At 41.4% G+C, this 21,460-nt stretch overlaps 2 protein-coding genes across 6 annotated transcripts; one reads left to right on the top strand and one right to left on the bottom strand.

Annotated features, from left to right (window-relative positions):
• The first annotated feature begins 395 nt into the window (after nt 1-395).
• LOC124330474 (E3 ubiquitin-protein ligase MYCBP2-like) lies at nt 396-20,941 on the top strand. Of its 5 annotated transcripts, none has more exons than XM_046788717.1 (67): nt 396-527; nt 777-964; nt 1,024-1,254; nt 1,327-1,480; nt 1,549-1,763; nt 1,827-1,956; nt 2,021-2,190; nt 2,254-2,421; nt 2,489-2,707; nt 2,774-2,999; nt 3,060-3,227; nt 3,286-3,620; nt 3,692-4,052; nt 4,115-4,264; nt 4,326-4,457; nt 4,550-4,752; nt 4,831-5,056; nt 5,122-5,269; nt 5,343-5,674; nt 5,753-5,880; nt 5,962-6,188; nt 6,257-6,434; nt 6,517-6,718; nt 6,780-6,920; nt 6,993-7,129; nt 7,210-7,464; nt 7,534-7,725; nt 7,799-8,002; nt 8,067-8,198; nt 8,265-8,443; nt 8,514-8,751; nt 8,821-9,011; nt 9,103-9,308; nt 9,368-9,577; nt 9,645-9,783; nt 9,917-10,152; nt 10,240-10,394; nt 10,463-10,651; nt 10,711-11,097; nt 11,169-11,374; nt 11,435-11,588; nt 11,654-11,798; nt 11,864-12,126; nt 12,187-12,347; nt 12,416-12,636; nt 12,705-12,787; nt 12,855-13,838; nt 13,910-14,275; nt 14,360-14,497; nt 14,559-14,942; nt 15,009-15,355; nt 15,436-15,763; nt 15,850-15,964; nt 16,033-16,205; nt 16,288-16,419; nt 16,505-16,735; nt 17,908-18,021; nt 18,105-18,238; nt 18,307-18,544; nt 18,607-18,819; nt 18,877-19,005; nt 19,068-19,385; nt 19,469-19,657; nt 19,796-19,903; nt 19,972-20,181; nt 20,246-20,537; nt 20,601-20,941. In XM_046788717.1, the coding sequence occupies exons 2-67, from the start codon at nt 842-844 to the stop codon at nt 20,714-20,716; spliced, it is 14,109 nt and encodes a 4,702-aa protein (XP_046644673.1). In that variant the 5' UTR covers nt 396-527; nt 777-841; the 3' UTR covers nt 20,717-20,941. The 5 variants fall into 5 exon arrangements, with proteins under 5 accessions (XP_046644673.1, XP_046644675.1, XP_046644677.1 ...); XM_046788719.1 differs by having other exon boundaries at nt 12,708-12,787; XM_046788721.1 differs by having other exon boundaries at nt 12,416-12,621; nt 12,708-12,787.
• Nucleotides 16,535-17,622, bottom strand: LOC124336895. Its single transcript, XM_046790808.1, has 4 exons — nt 17,387-17,622; nt 17,233-17,330; nt 17,019-17,173; nt 16,535-16,958 (listed from the first exon to the last, which is right to left on the bottom strand). Exons 1-4 carry the CDS (start codon nt 17,596-17,598, stop codon nt 16,779-16,781), a joined length of 645 nt encoding a protein of 214 aa, XP_046646764.1. The 5' UTR covers nt 17,599-17,622; the 3' UTR covers nt 16,535-16,778.
• Nucleotides 20,942-21,460: the final 519 nt, after the last annotated feature.

The raw sequence follows: 21,460 nt of genomic DNA on the forward strand, positions 1-21,460 counted from the left end.
AAGTCGGACAAATCAGGCGTGGTGTTGACGAATCCATTGGTAACTGTAGATTGAAAGTATTCTGTTTAGCATAATTTGATCTTTCGCGCTCTCCTCGGCGTTCGTTGGTGGATAGTGGCGTTGTCCTGAACCAAATTTTGTCGTCATTAAAAAAATAGGCTATGGACTGGCTATGGAGGAGAACAAAGTTGTTATCTATCGTTGAATTAGCTTATTACGTCTATAATAAATACCAATAAAAATATTTTATATTTTGCTGTAGTATTTATCTTTTGGTACAGTTACTGTACCAAAAGATAAATTATAACAAAATATAGTTAATAATTTTACCACCAGTAGCTCTGAAACTAGTTCAGCTTTTCTCTCTCAAAATTTTCTCAAACTTGGAATTCGTGCACTGTTGGGATATATCACTGAAATGCTATCGGCCGTGCAACAATAGTAAACAGCTCAACTTTGAGCAGTCGACAAGGTCTCTAGCCGGTGTGCGGTGCTAGGATATAAAGGCAAGAAAGTTAATTAAAAAAGTAAGGTCTAAACGTACCTATATGATTACAGTGTGTGTTTTTTAAATCTTAAGTGTAGTCAGGGTGAATACTTTAAATGATATAGACCACTCTTTAAATTTCGCCTATAAAACCTTAAATTCAAGTATTAGCAGTGAAGTCAAAAGGTCATTTGGGTTGCTGTACTGTAAAATTGTAAAATTTATGATTAAAATCTTGGATTGAATTCATGACATGACCTGATCTGAAGTATTTACTTCTTTTCTACAGAATTTTTTGGAAGTTGAGAAAACTGATGGAGAGATGTCTTGTTGACCCATTGAACAATAAGCAAGATGGAAAGTTCAGAGGAACTATCTAGTGGATCTTTCCTAGGAAAAATTCTTCACAAAGTTGTAGAAAATTCACTTAGGAAAGGGAGATGTAACAACAATTCCAAATGTTTGACTGGTTACAAGGTTTGCTATTAAAAATTAAACAAATTAAACAAATATAATACTTTATTTATATTTCATAGGACTTGTTTGTTTCTGCAATAACTTCTTCTGAATTGGGAATCAACGCAGATCCTTCATATTTTACCTCTCTTGCATTTGTGCGCAAACTGATTATTAGAGAACAAGATGTGGCTGCTAAGAAAGGATATAATTTATGCAAACTCCTCACTAGTTCCAATTTGGATTTAGAAAATGAAGAACCAGTTACAGATGAAAATCAGAAAAGTGAACGAGTTCTCCAAGTTCCTCAGGTTTACTTGTTATTCTTTTCCTACTTCTACATCTACATTATTAAAATTACCAATAATTTTTCAAAATTGTAGGTTGTAGTAATAAGTCTGAGAAGCATATTTGATCTGATACAAGAAAGTCAGGTGACACATCCTCAGTTATGCTTCAAAGTACTGAAAGCTCTTTTAGGAATACTGCAGAATCTCTTTCCAGAAAGCTTGATGTCAGAGCCCTGTCATGTTGTTGGTATTCCTACTATAATTTTTAAGTTGAATTTATAATTAAGTGACGATACATGTTAATTTTCATACTAGAACCTTTATTTGAACTACTTCTCAAATTGTCAACAATGACTGATGCTGAGAATACTTCCACGATCGAAACACAAGAGGTGGAAGAAAGCTTGTCATCTTTGGCTTCGTCTTGTCTTCTTAGTTTAGTCATCGCTTGGGGTGTAACTCCGCGAATTTTACAAGCCCTCGACGCTCTTATCACAGTTGCCCGTCCGTTGGCTGCTCAAATAATTGTGGTTAGTAATTTAGCAGCAAGTTTATTTCAATTTCGTGATAAAAGAGTGATTTTTTATTTATAGCTCCCCAACATAATGCTGACTCTTCAAAAAGGAGTTCGGTCCACCGTGATTGGAACTTCTCATGTACCAGACTGGTTTACACAGGGAATCCAGCAGAAGACACTTGTTACATGCTTCTCTGTGAATTTAGGTAATTATTATTCTAATAAATTTACACACGATAATAATGACCGACTCTTTTTTTTGTTTAACAGGCAAAGATTTGATTGAAAACTCCATTGCTTGTGACGGGCCATTTATTTTCTTGTTATCGTCCTGTGGACTTTACAAAATTGGATCAGGACTTGGCAGTACTGTCAGTGGTCGATTGTACGCATCCAACAAAAAAAACGTGCCCAAGAAGGGCACTTTGCTTTTCTTCAATGTATTTGATTTATCTTATATCACAAGGGAAGTGTGGACACAATAATATTTTTTTTTATTTTAGGGACAATTATTTCTTCATACTTACAGCAAGGAAGATCGAAATCTTCACATAGTCGATAACGAAACATTGGCATTGAAAGATTGCATTAATCTGCAAGATTCAATTGGCAAAAACTCGTCTTTATTTTCAGATGGAAACCGTCTCGGAAGCGTTTTCAAAACAGACGAAGTAAATTCATTTCAATACTAAAAAGAAATTTTGTTTCGTAACACTCTGCTTCGAAACAATTTATTAGGACGAACTCCATGCAACTCTATTCGAAATCAACAAAGGGGAGCTATTTTCATTTGGAGAGAGTAGATTGAGATTGGCTCTTCAGAGTCTATACATTGTAGGAGCTTCAATAAATGATGAAAACACCGACCTACGGCAAATTAATTTCAATGCTGACGAAGGATTTACCAGCATAGTGGCTGGAAAGGAATTTATGCTGATGGTTTCCTCTTCAGGAAAAGTATTACTATCCTCATCTCGTCATTATAGCTGTGCGTATGCACAAAGTAAACTTTTTTTTTCCTAGGTTTCTTACCAAGGGAAAGCTTCCTCTCTAGGGTTGAAGACGGTTGGAGAGTTGGTCCATAACCAAGAGCAGACATCAAATCGCTGGTATGAACTTCCTCTTCCAAAAAGCCCGTCGATTGTTCGCTGTGCCACGGGACATGACGGCTTGCATGCTGTTTTCTTGGGTGCAGACGGGACTGCATTCTTTGCCGGGTTGGCCAAAAGAGGAGAAGACGGCGATTTGAGTAAATTTGTGATTTCCCCCCTTACAATATGAATATTTTAACGATTGTCATTCTTATTAGCCAAGCATCGAAGGCAGCAGAAATCAAGTCGTCCGAAACGTTTTTCATCTATTGAAGGGAAAGTCGTTGTTGATATTGCTTGCAATAATGGAAGTTCGGCCATGGTAACCAAAGATGGCGAACTTTTTCTGTTTGGCAAAGATTCCACTTACTGTGAATCTACTTCAGGTAAATTGTTTTATTTGATTTTCTTTTTCTTATTCTAACTAAAAGTTTTTGAAAACAGGACGACTGTTGGGTATTAAGGACCGTATTGTTAAAGTAGCCTTGGGAAAAGCTCATGGAGTAACTCTCACCGATAAAGGTGTAGTTTACACTTTTGGGATCAATAATAAGGGCCAATGCGGACGTGATTTATTTTCATCATCGCAAACAAAGCAATCTGAAAACAATTCTCAGTTGCAATCAACAACCCTGCTTTCTGCTTGCAAAGAACCCATCGACGACGAAATTGAATCAGAAGACAGCGGATCAGCTACAGAAATGAAATTGTGCGCCGCAGACGAACATCACTGGAGTGTAGATCAATGCATGGTCTGCACACAGTGTGGTCAATGCACGGTTAGTTTGCTCTTCTATACAATGTAACAATCAATTATTTACTTGTTCACGCTTGTATAAAAAAAAAAAAGGGTTTTGGATCTACTTGTGTCAACACCAATAGTCCCGGTAGAATACCAGGAACCTTCTGTGGGTGTGGATCTGGTGAAGCTGGCTGTACCGTTTGTGGTGCATGTAGAACGTGCGCACGAATTCCGAATTCAGACGTCGGTATAGGATTGCCACCCGCTCCCGTTCCCATTATTTCTTTGGGACGCGGTAGAGGTAGTCCCATGGCAGCCAACAATGCCGTCCTAATGGGACGCTTTGTTCGCGCTCCTGCTGAAGTATTTCCAAATGCTGCTCTAGTGGATGTAGCAAACTTTCGGGCTTCAAGACTGGATGGAAGAGGAATTGATGATCCGAAAATGCGCGAAGTCTTACTTGGTGCTGGTAATATTGTTATTAAAAGAAAAAAAACTTGATCACATGTAATTTCAAATTGGTTTCAATAGCTTTGAATGCGGACGTTGCCCTTGATGGAAATCGTCGCCACCGCCACCATCGACGTCGCCATCCTTCTGAAGTCAAAGTGGCTATGATGAATCGTGAAGCTCCAAAAGGATGGGATGCTAAAAAGATTCCTGCTGGCCAGCCCCAAAAAAGTATGTGTATGATTTTGTGATATGTATTTATAATCTCTTTCAAATCTGTTTGAAATCATAGATGGCATCGACGCTGCATTAGGAAGTGATGGGGATCGTGATACTAATAAACTGGCGTCGCTTTCCCCTGGTCCAATTAGTTTTCCCAGTAAAGTGCGGGTTTCGCAAGTTGCCTGTGGCTTGCATCACTCAGGTTAAACATAAATTTCTTGGAATTTAATATTTCCTTATTACTTAGAATGGTTTCTCATATCTGCTTTATTTTTTTTTAAATCTTGGTTATAGTTCTTCTGACAACTGATGGGCAGGTGTACACCTTTGGCAGTAATAGTTACGGACAGTTGGGTGTTGGGGACCTTTCTTCTCGTGGCTCTCCTAACCTTGTAAAAATGCCATGCGCAGTGAATATTTCTATGATAGCTGCTGGAAGTCACCATACAGTTGTACTAACAACCGATGGCGACGTACTCACGTGGGGAGCACATTTGGTAAATAAAAAAATTTAAACAGTTTCACCATCAGATTAAATATCGATGTCTTTTTTAATCACTACTTTTTGATTACAGAAAGGACAATTAGCTAGAGATCCATCGAATATTGATCACTGTGGTGCGTCTTCAATTGTTTGGCATTCCGTTCCGGGTTTCGTGACTCACATAGGACCAAAGTGCGGAAAGAGGGCGTCTTGGATTGGTGCGTCAGGAGACCAAACCTTTTTCAAGCTGGAAGAAAGTCTTGTCAGCGAAGAGGAGTTTCATCATTCCACCGTTTTAGCTACAGATCATTACTTTGGTACTTGAACAAATTATATTTTCGCCGAATAACAATCTATTGACGCTTATTTATTATTTTGTTAGCCATTTTGCCAACTCACTCAAAGCCGTCATCTCGTAATCTAGTCATCAATAGAAACGATGGTCAATGTCGAAGCTTCTCTGGAACAGAGCAAGCTAATTTTGCTAACACCATCCTGACTTGGGATCCCGTCTATAGTATTTTATGGAGGTAAGCTAAATTTTGCTAAACCTATAATTACCGGTACAATAATATTTATATATATATTTTTTTTATATTCTAGTTTCTGTAAATCTACTTCGATGGTGCGAGGTTACAATGTGTTTGCTTCCGGACTTGTACATCCCTCCTACGGCAGCTCTTTACTTTCCGTTATGAACGAACAAGAATCAGTTGATGTTGCCGATATTTTTCGACCAGCTCTTACCTTGCCGGTTGTTCCCTCGTCGAAAGTAACGCAAACGCAAGCTGCTCTTCACCTGCTCTGTTGTCTCGATTCTCTCACTCGATGCCAACAGATTCCAATCAAAGAAATAACAAACCAGGACCCCCATAAGTCGCTTGTCAATCGCTGTTTCACTAAAGAAGATTTTTCTGTCGTCAATCGATTTGAAAGTGTGTTCTCTACATCTTTTCCCTGTGAAATTCCCTAAATTGATTGAGTCAAAACTAAGTAAATTATCTTGTGTCTAGGCCACGGAGGAGGTTGGGGGTATTCAGGACATTCAGTTGAAGCGATTCGTTTCATGTCCGACACAGATATTCTTCTTGGTGGCTTCTCACTATTCGGTGGCCGTGGCGAATACATGGGGAAGATTAAGGTAAAGCTTTATCAGCATTGATAGTTGAGTCTTCACTCTTTAGCCATAGTTTTACACGACTTGCCTATGATTCTTTATCAGGTTTTCGATCTGGGGATAGGAGGAGGTGACCAAGAAGGAGATGGTGAACTGCTTGCAGAAACCGACGAAGTAGTTTACGAATGTGGAGCTCGACAACGCTTTCCAATTCTATTTTCCCAGCCCCTTCGCCTTCAAGCTAATCGTTGGTATCTGGCATGGGCGCGTGTTAACGGACCATCAAGTGACTGCGGATCCGGTGGCCAAAGCACAGTTACCACAGAAGACCAGTAATTTTTAAAAAATCCTATTTTCTTGACCAATTTCTTGATTTGTTTGAAATCCTTCTGGTATATAGAGTAACTTTCACCTTCAAACCGTCAAAGAAATCAAATAATGGAACAGATGTGAATGCTGGTCAATTACCTCAAATTCTATTTCGAGTGATAGCACACGATGCTCCGTCGTCCAAGCCGCACAGTAGTATTGAAACCGTTCATTCCATCAGCAGCAACTTCTCCAAAGTAGTGACGCCGGTAAAGATTTAATCTTTTTTTGAAAATCTAGTTGGAAATACTTATTTGTTCATTTATAATATTCCTACTCTCTCACCAATAGGATTCTTTTACGGCCTTGCTCAATTTAACTCAATGGGCTTGGTCGGCATTAAAAGCGATGACTACAAATGGTCTTACTGGTCCAGAAGTGAATCTTAAGGAAGATCATGCCCATATTCAAGATCTTTCACGCATTGTCTTTGTGTGTCGTGTTTCAATGCGACTTCTACGCTTTTACATTCTAGAGTTGTATCCAGTGAAAAGTACAGTTCAAAATTTTCTTTCATTTGTGCCTTAAAACATTAAATTACTTCTTTTTTATAGGTAAAAATCCCAAAAAATTGGTCGAAGAGAGTGTTGCTGTTGTTCGCGCAATCGTTAACGTTCGAACTACTTTGAGGTCAATATTGAGCGACCCTGTACTCGGGTTGTTGAATAAGAGTCATACGGTTGGATTACCATGCAGTGAGTTGTGCTTTTTTTAATAGTAGTTAATTTACAAATTTTAAAAAGAAACTGTTGATTTCTCTTTTGAAGATTCCACTTATATGGTCATGTTGGAACAAGTTGCTAAAGAAACACATGATTCCTTCGTCGCCTGTTTTCACGTCTTCTATCCAATCGCCTCACTTAAATGGACGATTCTATGCGAGTTGTTGGATCAAATCCAAAAAGTAAATGATAAAACTGACACTGTATAAATTTTTTTGTTTGAATCAACAACAATCATGCTTACTTTAACGTTGTTACTTAGGTTTCTAACGCACCTGGGAACAGTGATCAGTTGTTGGCTGCTGTTATAGATTCCTTATGCAGTCACCACATACGTCTTAGGTCAGCTGTACCTAATTTGTGCGACTTGCAAGAGTCGCTTCATGTGCGCCGTCAGTTTCAATCACCCGAAATGGAAGGAGCCCCTTGTCTCAGCAGTCCGTCGGAAAATGGGTCTACCAGTCCAACTCTTCCGCAGATGGATTCGCACCAATTTCCAGTTCTCGTCGAACATATGGTATATTCATTCAGATTTATAGTTAAAAAAAAAAAATAATGTGTTGATCATGTGCAAATGTTGTCTTAGGTTGAGGGTCAGTCGTTAGTGCATCGACCTTGCCGAGCGGTTCTTGATCGCTTGTTTCTCATCGCCACCTGGCCCGTGCGTCAGTCTCTTGACATGGAGCCAATAATTTGGTCCGACAAACTAGTGCAGTATTCATGTCGGCTCTTAGCTCGTGTAGTGGCGGAATTGGCCTCACAAGTTTGTTCGATTGAAGTAAGCATCCAATCGATTTGTTTCTACTCAATAAAATTTTACACAGCAAATCATTGATATTAACGTCATGCAGGAATTGGATGTTAGTACTACCCGTGGAATTCTTGCGACTCCATCGCGATTCACCAGTTCTAGTCAGAACCGGTCATGGAATACTGGTAATGGATCACCAGACGCCATCTGCTTCACTGTAGATCGACCAAATGTCAGCGTTATTGGCGTTGGCGTATTTGGCGGTGGAGGCAGTTACACCTACGAATTGGAATTACTTGAATTGGCAAGTTTTTCTATCGAGTTTCATTCAAAAATGGGTATTTCACGTGGTTGCATCTCTGTTATAGATTCGAAGTGCTAGTGATGCTGCTCAGACACTCAGTTGGCATAGTTTGGCTGTAGTGCGTGGCTCTTACGGACCTGAAGATTCCATTAATGATGTGGCAGAAATAAAGTTCGATCGCCCTGTTCCCATCAAGGTTTGCGAACTCACATTTTTTCCCCCACATTCTCCTGTTAGATTCTCATCAAGTTTGTATCAATAGGAAAACACTCGATATACTTTTCGGCTTCGGAATCAAGGTGGAAAGACCCATAATGGCGACGGAGGTGTTCTTTCTATTAAAGGCCCGGATGGAACCACTTTCAACTTCTCAGCTTGCCTGCTCAGTTTCAATGGAACGAATCACATCCGTGGCCAGTTGCCTTACATTCTCTATTGCAAGTGAGTCAGCATTTTGCTATCTTAGAATCAACTCATAGTTTTACGTGTGTTTCTTTCACTTGATTTTAAGCATTCCCAGTAATTCCGAGGTTCAGCAATCGTCGTTATCAGCTATTGGGAATCAGGCGAGGAAGAGCATCATGTCGATTACAAGTTCGATTGTTCGTTGTACATCCGATCTATTGTGTGCAGCTCGTTCTTTGCCAATCCATCACAGTCTACCCATCATTTGCAAGTCACACGTCGTCTCATATTTATTACCTTTTGTCGTAGCCAACATTGGCGTCGTGGCCGAATCGGATCCAAAAGTAAAATCCTTGTTTTTTTCAAATTTAATATTTCTATGTTCTTCTTTAATTGGAAATCTTCTATCGTAGAATGCTGTACAAATCCTGGAGCTCATCCGAGTTTTACTACCCCATGTTTCCGCACTTTGCTTGGCCGACATTCTGTCGTCTGAAAAAGGGGGAAATATGCCCGATGAAGACCCTTGCATAACTACATCTCCAAAAGTGGTGGTAGTCGAGAGTGATCATCCATATCGTCCCGCAACAGTATCTCACTTCCGGTAATAATCACGAGATGAATAGTATGTTTGTAACCCTGAAGATTACCTAACTGAGTTTATCCGTCTTTTGTTCGCCCTGTTGCGTTCTTAGTGTATCTTTCCCGGACAGTGTCCGCTGGATGTGTTTAGAGTTTGACGGTCAGTGCTGCACGAGCCAGGTCGAAGATTCCCTTCAGCTTTATCTGCCTTCGGTTTTCCCTAAAAACCAGGCAGATGCTTCTCTAGCAGATTATTGGCCTGCATTGAAAAAGTTCGGTGGAACCGATAACTGGCCTACACATTCCATGATTTTACCAGGTAATATTGTGATCGAAAATGTTATTGCCTTATACCAATGTTTGTTGTTCTCGTTTCAGGCAATGAAGTTATATTTTCTTTGGAATCAGCGTCCGACTGCATTCGAATTGACAAAGCGTCCTCTTGGGGATTCCGCTGTACAGTTGTTGGATACGAGTCGCTGGAAACTAACAATGCTATTCGTTTGCTGGAAACCGAACTGGCATACCTAGGTGGGATGTGTTCGGCAACCCTAATGAAAAGAGATCTCGCTTTGCCACAATCCAGAGGTTATTAAATCCTTAGTCCAGTGTAACCAAACTGATAGTATAAAAATAAAAAAAATTTCAATTTCAGGCGATGAAATGGACGCCGATTCAATGGAATCCATAACACAACAGATCTACACTGCCCATACTGGTCTTTTAAGTAAAGGGTTAGCTCTATCACAATTGCCAACCATTCACGAAGCATTGGAGGGGAATCTGCCGTTCAGGTTTGTTATCTACTATTTTCGGAGGAAGATGTTTTTTTTTTTTTTTTTTTTACTAAAAGCACTTTCGCTGTTTACACACGAAAAAAATCACAAATTGTAAAGGCATTTTTCGTTTTTTATTTGTGCTTTGTAGCGTAAGCGGAAAAGAAAGGCAGTTTCTGCGAGACTTTGTCAGTGCTTCGGAAGAGACGAGTGGCGGTCGTTTAGCTCGTTGGCTCCAACCGGAATCGGTCGTCGATCCGTCTAAATCGCAACTAATTTTTCCAGGCGTTTTCTCGGCTAGTTTGTCCACTTTTGGGGTCCCTAATAGTACTTCTCTTGGTACCATTGGGTTCGGGTCGCCCATTAAATCGGTTACAAATGATAAAGGTATTTTTGTTTATCAATTGTTGTTAACTAATCCATACATTTTAAATTTCATTTCACTTAAAAGAAAAATGTTGTATTATTTTTTAGATGAAGAAGACGAAGAAACTCCCTCTGAGGCAACGACTGTGACATCGACCACGACGACAGTGGTCAGTGAAGGGTTACGTGCCGGATGGCCAGCCATTTTGACCCTGTTAACTCGTGACCAGTACGGCCACCTTGTTCATGTTCCCAATCTCAAGGTGTGATGTGCATATACTTATGCTGGGTTAGTAGTGTAACCTGCTCTTTTATATATATTCTGTTTCAGGTAAACATTCGAGCGGTTCCATGTGACCTTACGCAGACGAACAATGATGCTTTGTTATCACCAACCAAGCGGCTTTACTCGGGAGACGAGAAAAATTGCGATGAACATCTCGAACCCCCAGTTCTTGATGTACCATATGATGTTACCACGAAAGATAGAATGTGCCTTCACGCCATCACATTTCTTAAGGTTCGTAAAAATAAACTATTTAACTGATTCCACTTGTCTGAAACGAATTTGGAAATCAGGCCTATGAAAACTACTCGTTTGAGGAGCTCCGATTCGTGTCACCCATCAAACGAAGAACTAGCGAAACAATGCTTGTTCGGCCCAACGCTGATGGCTCTTACAGTGCTAACTGGACACCAAGTGCCGCTGGACTTTATTCTATTCACGTTACCATCGACGGCTACCCGCTTGATGAAGTTTACAAAGTCGACGTGAAAGAGCCACCACAAGGAGTTTTACCTCCCTCCCACAACGTCACAGTAAGGAACAATTCGTCACCTTCTCATCGGCTACGTCAATTCCGAACTCGAGCAAGTGCTGGTTTGCGTGTGCGGGCCCAGCCTTCACTTCAAGGGGAACAAATAGGGATTGTAGCATGCGAAGGAACCATCTCATTCATTGAAGAGGTATTTGAAATCAAAATATTTTATATTGTAATATTTGATGAATATCAGCATTGCATTCTCTTTTTCTTTAGTTGTGTAATGACGACGGAACTTGGTTGCGATTGAGCACGGAATCTATCAGGGAATGGTGTATTAATCCATATTCAGAAGCATGGTGCCTGCAATACAACCAGCACATCAGTAAGACGTTGCTCTTTCCCATCAGTACGACTCAGAATGAAGGAGACGAGATGGGTGACGACCCGCCCTCACACCATAAAAACAGTCAAGCGGATAGGTACTTTTGTGAGCAATTTGATTCTGAAAAGAAAATTAACACTTTTGTTTATTGTCACAGTAATAAGAAAGAAGAAAAAGTGTTCAGTACGGCGCAGACGTTCTATGTGGTTGACTGTGGAGCTTCTGGACATAACATTCGAGCACTGCCCAGTTTGAAAGCTTTGCCGGTCGGAAAATTAAAACTTGGCAGCTCATTTTTAGTAACTGAACAGGTATTCAGTATGATTTCATTACTTTAATAAGCTTTTAAATTTTCATCTTGAAATTATTTTAACAGCGACAAACTTCGGAGGGAGCATGGGTAAAGCTTTTACCCTCTTCTGCTCGTCAGTTCTGTTCAAATAACGAACTAGAGGCTTGGTCACTTGCTGTTGATCGCCACCAGATGGTTTACCTCCGCCACGAAGATGAGGTTCTATCTGGTAATTTATTGATACATGGACAGGAAGGTTCAATCAGAGTGGTATTCATTACTGTTGTTTTCTAGTTTCAGCAGGTTCAGATAAATCTAGTCCGGCACAATTACTCAAGCCGGCTTACGATTTTAGCGAGAGTGCTGAGCGACAGGCTAATCTGTCGGCCTTCTCGTCTCCAGAACCCGTAAGCACTTTCATTTTTGGCATAGACAAAGACTTCGAATTTCCTCGACCGACCTCCTCACAGAAATCGCCTCCGAAAGGCGAGGTCGACCAGTCTCCAAAATCAAATGTCCAAAGTACATCTGAATCAACGGCGTCACTTCATGTACAGGTAAATGAAAACTAGTTATTTTTAGTTGCTGGAATGATTGAGCAATGTTTAATTAAACAGGAAGCATCATTGGAATCAAGCGTAGAAGATGCCGGAGCTTTGGTTGGATCTTGTGGCCCGTTTGCTGCAGTTGCTGTAGGACGACTCTCAGCATTTCAAAATTGGCTGAGACGTGACGGATCATTAGTTAAAGAGGCGCCTAGTCCACCACCTCGTTCAAGGTTCGCATCGTTAATCATTGATTTGTTACATTTTTGTTGAAATTTGTCAATATATTTGGTTTTCCCAGGAATTTTCCACCTGAATTGCAAGGAGTATCGGTTAAGGATATGGTTCGAGTAATGGGCGAGAGCCGAGCTAACGGTAACGCTTCACCTTCCTCCAGCCCCATTCCTAGTCGGAAGACCGGAGCTATCGCGGTCGTGAACCGTTCGCTATCGGCTCATTCGTCACCAGGAGGCTGCTCAAAACCTTCCGGTTCGCTTCCCTCTTCTGGTACAGTAAAATTAGGTTAGTTACCGTAACCTAGAAGCATTACAGATAATTTTGACTATTTACTTCCTGCCCCTCATTTTAAGCAGAAAATACTCAACGTAGCCGAAGTTTGAGTCCAGCAACGCAAATGTCGCAGAGTGTGGATCAATCAGTCATCACAGTTATGGTATTTTAAAGAAATGTTAACACTTTTATGTGGAGTCATTTTTTCTTTATTCTTGTTTCAATCCCAGGCTAAAAACGTTACCCAAATGGGAACTCAGACGAGTCCGGAAGCCAACAAAACCAATCAGTTTAATCTTGGTGCTGAGTTAATATCTGACTTGACCCGTTCACCTCAGCGGTTGTCCCCAAAAGCCTCTCGTACCAAAGAGCGAGCGTCGCGAGGTGGAACAAGAAGCCGAAAATCGCGATCACCAACCGCTGGCCAGCACATTGGTGGGCGCTCTCTGATGCTAGAACAAGAGATAGCTCGCGTTGGCATGAGTCCCTCTACGGCCGAATGTCTGCGCGCTGTCTTCGCCGCCAACCTTTGGCATCAAGGATTGGTTCACGACGCTATGGCTTGCGCTTCCTTCTTGAAGTTTCACCCCAATTTACCCAAGCAAGTGGATCCGATTGTACCACTGCGCGGAGATCCTCGACATCGCAAGACACGAGAGGAGAAAGCGCGCCAACGGCACTCAGTTGAAATCTTTTCTACTAATATGCTATCAGGACCGTTTGCATCTCCACTGCCGGTAGCGTTAGAAGAGAGTTGGAACACGGAACGAGGGGAATCGGCAAGCAATCATCAGATACAACCGGATGTTCCTGACAACAAAGTGGCATCGTCTTTAACTCCAACACTTAGCCTCCTGGTCGAACTTTGGGAAAAGATGAGCGGGCGTTGTGTTGAGTTGATACAGTCTGAGCCGACGGCTTCATCCTCGACGCTCAGTGTTGCCCAGTTCCAGAATGAGAGCGTGTCCAAGGCTAAACCGAAAACTGAAAACAGAGATGCACGCGATAAAGAGCGAAAGCGCAAGTCCCGAAGAGAGAGCATCCGACCGGAATCTAACTGTGAACTATGCGGCGGATTGTTTGCCGTGCCTGTAACCGCTCACATGAGACAAGCTCATCCAGGCTGTCAGAAGCCAGCCCTTGGATTGGGTTACAACCCCGACGGACAGTACTGCGGGGGCTGGGTAGGAAATTGTGGCGAAGGAGGCATTCAGGTTAGATCCAAATTGGATTCCTCAGTTGATATGGAAATTAATTCTAGCTTATTTTTGTGTTGGTCTTATAGGGAAGTTCGTGGTACTTATTGTGCGAGGATTGTCGACATCGGTACTTGCAACAGAGGAGACAAGTGGGTGAAGCATTCGGCCTTAAAGATGACAAGGGCAAGCGATTGAGAAGAAAAGTATCAATCACTTCAACTACCACACCCACGACCCAACTGTTAAGACCCTCAACACCATTGGAGACACACGTCATTCTCAAAGACAACGCTCTTTTCTTATTGCAACTAGCTACGTCGTCCAGTCCTGAAAAGAATCAACAAATACTGGAACGAAGAAGAAGGAGCCTAATGCATCAGCCGTCACTTAGTTCAGTCTCCGAAATTGACAAGGATTTGCCAAACAGAAAGATTTCAGCCCCACCTTCCAAGGTGAAAATCTTTGCAGTGTTGCTGTTTCGATTTCGTTTTTAAAGCAGATTATTATTTACTAATTTTTCTTTGTCTCATTTCTAGAGTGGATACCAAGCGTCAGGTGATATTTTCCCTTGGCTTCAATTTCAATGTCTTCCCGTTCTTAAATCGGGATGCAGCCCTCAGCTGTCCAACAACGAAGTCAATTTTGGCGATGGAGAAGTGGAAAATTCCTTTGAAGTATTACATATCAAGTGATAAATTTAATGATTTTGTGCTTGACAGTTTTCTATTTCAAAAGATGGATCCTTGTCGAGGACTAAAAGAAAGTTGCGATGGGTTCGGCAGGCAGTTACATCGATCGGTCTCTATGATTACACAGCCACTTGCCCAACATCTGAGATCATCTCAAGAGCCGGACGGTTCCATCACTGGAGTATCGCAGAGGAGACGAACCAGCAGCGCTGATGAACAAGGAATCGACGGAGGTTTAGCGCTTTTGCGTTCACCCTCCAAAGCTCTCCAAGATACCGTTAAGTTAATGTCCGGATCTCATGACCATGCGGCAACACAATCGACATTGCCGGTTTTAGATTTTGTTGCTCAGCGACATGATCTTGACTCTCTTCGGACTTCCATGGAGCTGGCGTTGCGAAAAGCCTCTTGCCGCGTCTTTGCAATGGAGGTGTGTCATCACTAGATAAAGTCTTATCACTTGGAAAATCATTATGTTATATTGTTTATCCATTAGAATTTATCGTGGCTCCTGCAAAACGTCACTCAGCCAGTGTGCTTGCATGATCTTCTCTGGTGGTTAGTATCGTCACTTGCTCCGTCTCTGGAAACAGCCAACAACAAAGTGGAGACAGTGGGAGCTGATGGATCGACAAACAAAGACAACTTAGTAGGACAGCATCCAACTTCAGACGTCAGTTTAGCTGGAGAAGGATTATCGCCGCTATTGCAGTCGTTTCACGGCCTTCTACAAACGGTGTCTAATCTGATGCAACTACTCCCGATGGGCACACCTCTACTTGCGATGGCCGTCCGTTGTTGGGACATTCGATTTAAGCAAACCGATCACGCATTTCTTCACAAGTGAGTTAAAAACTGATGAATTAAAATGTAGAAAGCTGTCAGTTTCTTAATGATTTGTCTTTTTTTTTCCGTGTATCTAGGAGCCACGTATTTAGCAACATCAGTCGAATTCTTTCGCGTTGTGAAGAGGAAGCAACTGTCGATATCGAAGCATTAGAAAATACTGCAATTCATTCAGCTGGGCATGTGACGATGTTGACTGAATTCACTGACGGAATAGACATTAAGGTGTCTAGCCGCACTGCCATGGTAAATAGTTTGACTGATGGCTCGACCGAAACGTTCTGGGAATCAGGCGACGAGGACCGGGGTAAAATGAAACTCATAACCATCCAAGTTTGTCCTGAAACGGCTGGATTTCCACCACGCATTGTTTGTTTATATGTCGATAACAGTCGAGATATGGGGGTGAGTTTATTTCTTAGTTTCTATAGATTTCTATTAAATCCTCGTAAAATCCGCTTTAATTATCATGTTGTTTATTCTTTTCGTAGAACAAAGTTTCTGGAGTGACTTTCAAAGCCGGACCAAATGGAGAAGAGCTGCAAATCGTGGACGTCTTAGAAGTAGAAACTCGATTTTCTGGGTGGCTTCATACTTCCCTACCTCGTATGCGTTTTATTTGAATTGTCGCCATTAGGAATCAAATCATGATTTTAATAATTTCTCTACTATAGAAATCAACTTCCAGATCATCCAGCTTGAGTTGAAAGGGCCCGATAACTCGCTTCGCATTCGTCAAGTTCGCTTGCTGGGTGGAGGTATCTCTCGGTCCTTCAATGCTTTAGCCATTCATCAACGAACGTGCGAGACGGAAACACTGCGAGTGTTTCGTTTATTGACCTCACAGGTATTAGTTTTGAAAAGTTGACCTACGATTCGTGAGTTTAATTAACATAACACTAATTACGTTGCAATTTCTTATTTCCCAGGTCTTCGGTCGGCTGATTTTAAACGAGGGAGATGCCTCTCCTTCACGTTCTACCGATCGTGGGCCCAATGAAGATGAAATGGATGGAGAAATAGCTGAAAGGACTCGGGATATTGATTTGAAAGAGCACATGGTATGGCAATCTCTACTGTTTCAATTTTTTTTACTGCTATTTAAATATGCTCAGAATATTTATTATTATGAATTTTTTTGAACAGGTTGGAATATTGTTCAGCGGCAAGAAGTTGACTCACTTGCAACGCCAAGTGTGCACCCACATATTGCATGGCATTCAGCGGGAAACCGTTCGGTTGAAAGAAGAATGGGATGCTTTGCTACAATTGGAACAACAAAATGACACTTTAACTGGAACCGATGCTATAAATCACGATGCCGGCTACGTTAATTCACGGATCTCTGATTCGTATTGCTTCGAACTCTTATCGCAGGTAAATGTTTTGGCTCACGTCTCTTAGTATTAATTTACAGTATTCACATCGGATCTAGTTTTTGTAGTTGATAGAAGAAACTATAAGCTAGTAGCGACTGAAGGGAAGTAAACAAAATTAGGAGCCATCCATAGCGTTCAAAATTGGTTGATGCACTCAGAGCCAGTCCGGTCCAATGAAGTGTTTCAATTTTGGCGAAAGTCAGTCTCCACGCGATCATTCTCTGATCAAAGACAAACAACGTTATTCCCGTTTAGTGACTGATCAGAAGTAGGATAGAAACCTTTTCGTTGCGATAAATGTTAGGTTCCTGTAAAAAATAGCAGCTGGAAATAATGGACATGCTGAAACCGACATAATCTCTCCAACTAGCAACGTATTTTGAGGGACAGCTAACGACGCTTGCCGTTGGCATCAATTTGATGAAAGTCCCTATCCCTGGTAGTAGAGTGGGTTGCAATAAGCACATAAAATTTTTAAATATCGGTAGTGATTACCTTTAGTCACGTGTGCCATACACAAATAGAAACCAAGAATTTCAGGATTGGCCAGTCGATTCCAATCAGTGCTGCGAGACTGCCGTGAAACTTCATGACTAAGACAGAATTACTAATATTTGAGTTTGAATTTTTTTTATTGATTTTTTTTTACCTGACAACTCCAAGAAGAACACAAGCAATATGGGTTGTGCCGCGGAAGAAAAATTTGTTGGTTGAGAACACAACAAAGGTTGTGAGAACGACAGATGTTGCTGAAATAGTATCATACCATGATTTGATATCGTAACGAAGCGAAATAAATGCTGCAATCAAGTGAGGCCCAATGCAGCACAAGACATGCAAACGCAAAGCCGATCTATTCATGACCAAATAAAAAGACTGGATAAAATTGTTACATGTTATACGTTGCTCGAAAAGATACCCAAGTTTCTTATCTTTTTTTTTTAACCAGATCTCCATTTGTTTTCTTCATTTTGTTATCGGCTTGCTTTCCTGTTTGTGTTGAACATACTTGTCAATTTTGCATGCACCTTATCTAAACCCCTGGCGCGTAATCGCTAGTGGGTCTAAATGACCTTGATTTATTTTTGTCTACTCAAGATGATCCACGATCCTCAATACTATAATCGTCACCATGCGAATCGTTTTATTAATTTCAATTTATTTATGTAGGTACTCGCCTTGAGCGGAAGTAGAGTCGGACGAACCTACATCTCGCAACAGTCTACTTTACCGGCTAATTTGTTGAGCTTGCTTCATACCGGTTCACCTCGAATCCAACGTCAGGTAAGTGCAACAAAATGCAGTGTGATGCTTTCCATCTAAAACAGTTTCGATTAAAATTAAACTCTGTTGAATCCCATAATTAGGTAACCGCTCTTTTACGACGCATGCTGCCTGAGCTGCCCCCTCCTGTTTTTGCTTCATTGGTTGGCGTCGACGTGCTGCCCACTACTGATTATGGTATTCTGCAAGTCCTCAATTCCACTGGATCAATTGAAAGGTATTCCCCGAATCTGTTTGTATTTTAGTTTAAATCAGAAAGTGACAATCTTCATTCTGATTACCTAGGGTCGGAATCTTAGATGTTTTTCTGGCATGTATCGCCAAAGCGTTGACAATCCAAGTAAAAAGTAAAGGACGTGATAAAGAGTCTAGCAAAAATCCCATTTCTTCTGTGACGATGGCTAGTATCTTCAACAACCGACAGCAACCTCAGCGTCAACTTGGATCTCGCTGGTGGATGAGAGGCCACATGCCCCGTCGTGTAGCAGAGAGCATTATCCAGCTCGTTAGAGATATGGCATCGGTATTGTTAGTGAACTGTTAGAAATTCAGTTCAATTCTGAAAGGTTTCTTTTATGGGAATAGGGTAATTTGTCTGAAGTATGGTCAGCTGTAACGAAAGCAGGCATCGCGGAAGCTGTTCTTGCGCTTACCAAATTGGATGAAGATCGCCGCAGTTCCCTGGATTGCTTGCAAACACCATCTGTGTGGTTGACGTTGGCTGCCCTTTGCCTACTGCAAGACGAGCACGTCGAACGTCTCTCATCAACACAGTGGGCTCGCGGAGCAGTGAACAAAGTAAATTACCTTTTACTGACAAGTGTTCATGTTTCTGAATTTTTTTTTATCGGTTAGCCGCAGTGTAACAACCACGACGACGGGGAAACAGGGGCACAAATTGTCTGTTCCGACTGCGGGCCGCTTTGTATTGATTGCGATCGAGTTCTGCATCTTTCGCGCAAATTTCGCTCCCATCAGCGTCAGGTAATTTGAAATAAATTATTACTGATTTTGTCGCAAAAATTGCAAATGTGTTGGCTTTTCAGGTTTGCAAAGAGGAAGAAGAAGCTATCAAAGTCGATGTTCACGAGGGATGTGGTCGCGTTAAATTATTTTGGATCTTGGCGCTTTCTGACGCTAGGAACCTCAAATCTTTGGTTGAGTTCCGTCACGGAGTGACAACTGCCGTCTCTTCCGTCTACGTCACTGCCGCTACGAACGAAAGTGGAAATTATCACGGCTCCTTAATTGGCGGCGTCGGGGCCTCCTCTTCTTGTCGCTATTGTAGTTCGGCTATATCTCCGTCATCGGCTTCGTTGTTTGATGATCAAACAATCAATGTGTGCAGCGAACCAGATTGCGTCGTAAGACCTTATATATTTCTAGTTTTCTATTCTTTCGAGTAAAATTGGAAATAACATCCTGATAACGACTTCTTAACCAACAGGAATATTCACGAAATGCGTGTCTCAAAACGCTCGGTTGTGGCCACCCTTGCGGGGGAGTGCGTGGTGAATCAGAATGCCTTCCCTGTTTGTTTCGTTGTTCTGGCAGTTCAGCAAATCTGAAGCAAGACGCCGACGACATGTGCATGATCTGCTTCACCGAAGCTCTGTCTGCTGCACCAGCCATACAGGTTTGCGTTCGTCAACTTCTTACATTAGAAATAAATTAGTGCACACATTTTAATTTTATTTAAAAAAAAAGAATAGTAATAAAATAAAACAAAACAAATAATAATGGTAATAATAAAATTAATCTCCCAAACATGTAGCTAAGTTGCAAACACGTCTTCCATGCCCATTGCTGTCGTTCAGTTCTATCAAAGAAGTGGCCTGGGCCGCGCATCACCTTCAGCTTTTCTCGTTGTCCTATTTGCAAGGTATTTTTCATTTTTCCTGTTATTCTAGGTGCCATAAGCTTGATTCTGATAATTCCATGTTATTTTAGGCTGAATTACGAAATGAGTTCCTCGATGATTTGTTAATTCCGATACGTGAGCTTTTTGAAGACGTCAAGCGCAAAGCTTTGATGAGACTCGAGTACGAAGGTCTCCACCAAACCGAAGCCATTTCATTGCCTGGAAATCGATTTTTCCAGGATGCCGAAGGATATGCCATGGAACGCTACGCATATTACGTTTGCTTCAGATGTAACAAGGTATGTTAACATTATATTTGGTAGCTGATAGGTGGATGGTCAATTTCATTTGTCATTTTCTAAGGCCTATTATGGCGGAGAAGCTCGTTGTGAGGAAGGATTGGCCGTCGAAGGAGTAGGTGGTGGAGGTGATTCATTCAATCCGTCGGAACTTGTGTGCGGCGGTTGCAGCGATGTTTCAAGAGCACAAATGTGTCCCCGCCATGGTGCTGATTACCTCGAGTACAAGTGCCGTTATTGCTGTTCAGTGGCTGTCTTTTTCTGCTTCGGAACAACTCATTTTTGCAATGCCTGTCACGAGGATTTTCGCCATGTCACGGAAATGCCAAAACATGCTTTGCCTAAATGTCCTGCCGGTTTGTATTATTAATAGTCTTTCAGTCTTTTCAATTTCATTCAACTATAAACTATTTTTACAGGACCGCGGGGTCGTCAGCTAGATGGGGATGAATGTCCACTCCATCTCGTCCATCCACCTACTGGAGAAGAGTTCGCTCTTGGATGCGGTATGTGTCGCAATGCCCACACATTTTAGTCTGAACTACCTCAGGCTGCCATTCATGGATCACTCGAAAAAATAAATTCCCGCCACATTTTTGTTGTGCAAAAAGTAATAAAGAATAATCCGGAAATTTAATCTATGGAATAAAAATCTTTGTGCACGCTCTGGCTGATTATTGAGATTGAGGTTCATAGAATATAGATAATCATGTCTGCTTTTCATTCCATTTGATGTTGTAATAAAATAATTTCCACTCCGTTTCGTTTCGCATTTGATTAAGTTTGTGTGTTTTTTTTTACTTTCGAGTGTCTTTTAACCAACTTTTGAAGTTCTCAGAAAAGAGGTTGCTCAACCGAGTGGTTGCTCTCAACCAGTGCTCAACCAGTGGCTTGCGTGTTTGCTGCGCCGCAGAGGCCACTCCCCTCAGTGTCGTGTAACCGGGCCGATCGTCGACGGTCGACAGAAACGAAAAAGACTTTCTGGCAGTTCATAAAAAGGTAAAATATGTTTTAGCTGCATTTTCTTACACAGTATTATTATTACAGTGTATTTGTAGACAGATAGAATGAAAGAGGATGTAATGTCATTAAATCCCCTTGAGATATGTTAAGGCCGGAATAAGTAAATGATTTTGTTTTTTAAGCAGTGTCTGCATCCTAATGTAGTGCACTTGGGGATTAATCCCCAAGTTATTTCATCAGCGTCATTCTTACGACCTTCATCGTAAGGATGACGCTTAAATACGAATAAAGATCGTTCTCATGGAAAGCCCAAGGT

Source organism: Daphnia pulicaria, chromosome 1 (genome assembly GCF_021234035.1).
Source record: "Daphnia pulicaria isolate SC F1-1A chromosome 1, SC_F0-13Bv2, whole genome shotgun sequence".
Classification (NCBI taxonomy): Eukaryota; Metazoa; Arthropoda; class Branchiopoda; order Diplostraca; family Daphniidae; genus Daphnia; species Daphnia pulicaria.